The following is a 3,607-nucleotide window of genomic DNA, read 5'->3' on the forward strand; positions in this document are numbered from 1 at the left end:
GGGAAAGAGGAAAGACATTGAAGAAGAAGAAGAAGAAAAATGTGCAGAAACGGATCTCAGGGTCTCTCTCTTTTTTTTCTTCTTCTGGGAATTATGAAGATGGGTGACATTTTATTGGATAAGGATTTGGATTGTAGAAGAAACACCAAGAAAGACAAAAAGTAGATTGGATCAGCGGTCTGAAAACCATGAGACTGTTTCTCTTTTGTAATAACTACATGATTTTCTTCTTCCTGAAAACTTCCCGTATGTAGTTTGCATGGTCTTCATGATATATATATATATACACACACACACAGGCATACGTGAAGCATCAAACGTAACAATTATACATTCAATTCAAGACGCGTATTTGTGTTGCTGGTTCGATAAGCGCTCTCTGAAATAACAACACATGCTCTAAGTTTTTTTTTAATATTTTCTTATGCTTACAAATATATATACATACATTGATACATACACATATATAAGGTGAAACTTAATAAATATGAGTTGAGTTATATAGGCTTAAAGAACACGTTATAGGAAATAACCACTAAAACCACCGAAATGTTGATGAACGTAAAGAACAGAACATAAGTTTGTAATAGATTCCTTGTTGTTTAGAATCGCACATCTTAGGGGGCATAGATCGAGATTTATTTTGTATAATATTTTACGAAATCGGATCAGTAATTACTATTACAAACATGGATTGATTTGATGGTTGAACTGACCACCATTGTTATGGATCGAAATACGCCATTGTCAAATCAAATGCATGCACATGTACGTACATATTATATATATACACTATATATATATATATTATATGTGACGTTTGTGCGAATGTTTGTGTGATTTGATCTTTGCTGATTTGATTACTAAGTGGATTGATCTAGCGTTGGAAAAGGGAGTGATGATTTTTTTTTCTTGAAGAAACCTTAAAAGAAAAAAAAAACAAAAGAGATGGGAAGTGGAGTTTGTGTAGAGAAAAGTGAAGGCAAAAGGAACTAAAAGGAGAGGGGGACATGAAACAAGTTTAAGTGTTATTAAAAGGCAAATCACATGGTAATGACCAAAACAAAAAAAAACACCATCATGGCTTATTATTATTATTATTATTATTATTATTATTATTATTATTATTATTATTATTATTATTATTATTATTGTTATTATTCATATTATTATTATTGTTATTATTCACATACTGAACATTTGATATACAGGCGGATTTGTTATGAAAAATTAACTACTGATGGTTTTATTATTAGTCATTACATTCAGTTGCCGTTGTGTAGAAATAGTAAGGGACAAAAAAAAACTTATGAACCTAACAATAATCTCATCATCTTCCCTCCATTAACGCACTTGGAACCAAAGTACAAAAACTCACCCAAAAAGGCCAAAAACTTCATACAAATGTATCTTATGATAACAATTAATAAGAATACAGGGACGATGATACATAGCATATATAACAGCAACAACGACAGAAACAGTACATATATATATATTGAGACAGAATGACTCAGAAGAGTGAGTAGAAGCCTGTTTCTGCAAGTACATCTCCAAAAGAAGGAAACTGTGCTGCAGCAGCATTCACAGAGGAGGAAGAAGAAGAAGACAAAGAAGAACAAAAGTCTTGCGACATTACTGCATAATCACCAGCGCCATTGATTTGATTATGAACCTCCATTGACATTGCAGGAGCATTACTATAATTGCTGATCATGGCCGAGAGATCACACGAACCAGACTGATGATGATTATCATTGTCATTAGTATTGTCCCACTGATTCATTAGGGCTTCGCTTTCGGCCAAGTAACGAAACCATCCGTCTGATTCAGAGGCTTTGGTGTCGTTGATGTGTGTCTTTTCGGTGTTTTGCGGCGGTTTCAGACAGTGTCCGGGGACAATGCAATCCAAGTAACCCGAGTTCGAGCTACGTTCTTCGCCGGCTAACGAGAAAAAGTTGTTTTCGTCGTCTAGAGACGAAGACAACGAACCGTTTGAAGAGTTCTGTGGACTCCGGAACGCGAGGTCGGTGGAGTTGGACTGAACCGGCGTTTTGGCAGACGCCGCGGTAGCGGTTTGGTGGAGGGTGTATTTTGGTTCATGGTAATATTGGTGGTGGTGGTGATCGATGACGAACTGTGAAGGAGCGTTTGGCAAAAGGGGTTGGAGATTATTGTAAGGAGAGACGATGAGGGAGTGGAGATTAGGGTTTGTGAGGATGGTGTGAATATCAGTGGGAGTGTAGACGAAGTTGGTTCTGGCTTGAGTGCCTCTCATTGAGAGAGCGGCTCGGTCATAAGCTAGAGCCGCTTCGTGGGCAGTGTCGAACGTCCCGAGCCAGTGACGTTCTTTGGTGGTCGGGTCTCTGATCTCAGCTGCGTAACGGCCCCACGGCCGTCTCCTGACTCCGAGGAACCTCCCCGGCTCGGCCTGCTTCGATCTCCGACCACGTCTCTCTCCGGTGGGAGCTTGTGTTGTGGTGTTGTTTGTTGCGGTTTGGTGAATGAGTGCGAATCCCGTTTGAGTTTGGTTTGTGTCGAAGGTTGTCAAGGGTTTATCTAGGCTTCGGGAGCTTGACATGATCTTGGTTGTGGATGCTATTTTTTAGGGTTTTGAAGATGGTTTTTTTAGCTTGCAAAGTGGTGTGGTGTGGTATGATGAGTAGGTTGTTTCTTTGTAGAAGATGGGTTCTTTGGTAGTGAAAGTGGATGTTATATATAGGGAGACAGGGGAGAGAGAGAGAGAGAGAGAGAGAGAGAGAGAGAGAGAGAGAGAGAGAGAGAGAGAGAGAGAGCGAGAGAGGGCGAGAGAGAGAGAGAGAGAGAGAGAGGAATATGGCAAGAGAATGTGTGTTTGGGAGAGTAGCTTACCTTTTGATTCAACTGCTTTAATTAGAAAATCTTTTGTTTCTATTAGTTTTCGGTTCGGTTTCTTTTCTAGATAATAGCTTGAATTCCAAAGTTGGATGTACATACATACATACATACATACATACATACATACATACATATATATATACACATACATGGATGGCCACTCATTAGAACCGCTGCACATATGGAATGTCACACAATATCCAATACTGATTTAGATTAATGAAAATAAGGAAATAAATATAATGACAAAATTAAGTATATATGAGAAACCTATAGTGATTGAGATCAAGACATCACTTGTTGACATATTACACGTTTTGCAAATTAGACAAACTTATTTAGGATAAATTAATTCCAACAATATATTATTCTTAATGGTGGTCATCATCAAATTAATCTTATGTATGACGTAAAATATTACATCATGCATGCATGCATGCATGTAATAAGAGCAAAAAGGTTAAAATCAATGAGAATTTACGAATTAAAGGAAATGATTTATAAAAAAAAAAGATCTAACAAAACCAAAAACACTATCTAGTGATCACGTGCAATATGCAATGAGCCTACCGCTTTAGCCTCAAGGATCTACATGAAAATGGGCACTTAATGAGAATTCACATATTTAAAAATAATCATGTACGGAGATGATATTTAATCCACGATTAGTGTAGTCACATGCAAATCCCCCGCGTTTTAAGCGAAAAATAGAAACGAGAAAATGAATTTT

General features: G+C 37.4%; 1 protein-coding gene across 1 annotated transcript; it reads right to left on the bottom strand.

Moving 5' to 3' along the window:
* Positions 1–1,384: 1,384 nt before the first annotated feature.
* On the bottom strand, positions 1,385–2,610 carry LOC104827113 (ethylene-responsive transcription factor ERF086-like). The gene has a single exon (XM_010560172.1). The coding sequence runs from the start codon at positions 2,579–2,581 to the stop codon at positions 1,514–1,516; it is 1,068 nt and encodes a 355-aa protein (XP_010558474.1). The 5' UTR covers positions 2,582–2,610; the 3' UTR covers positions 1,385–1,513.
* Between the last annotated feature and the right edge of the window lie 997 nt (positions 2,611–3,607).

The sequence above is a fragment of the Tarenaya hassleriana genome, unplaced genomic scaffold (assembly GCF_000463585.1).
Source record: "Tarenaya hassleriana unplaced genomic scaffold, ASM46358v1 Cleome5, whole genome shotgun sequence".
Classification (NCBI taxonomy): domain Eukaryota; kingdom Viridiplantae; phylum Streptophyta; class Magnoliopsida; order Brassicales; family Cleomaceae; genus Tarenaya; species Tarenaya hassleriana.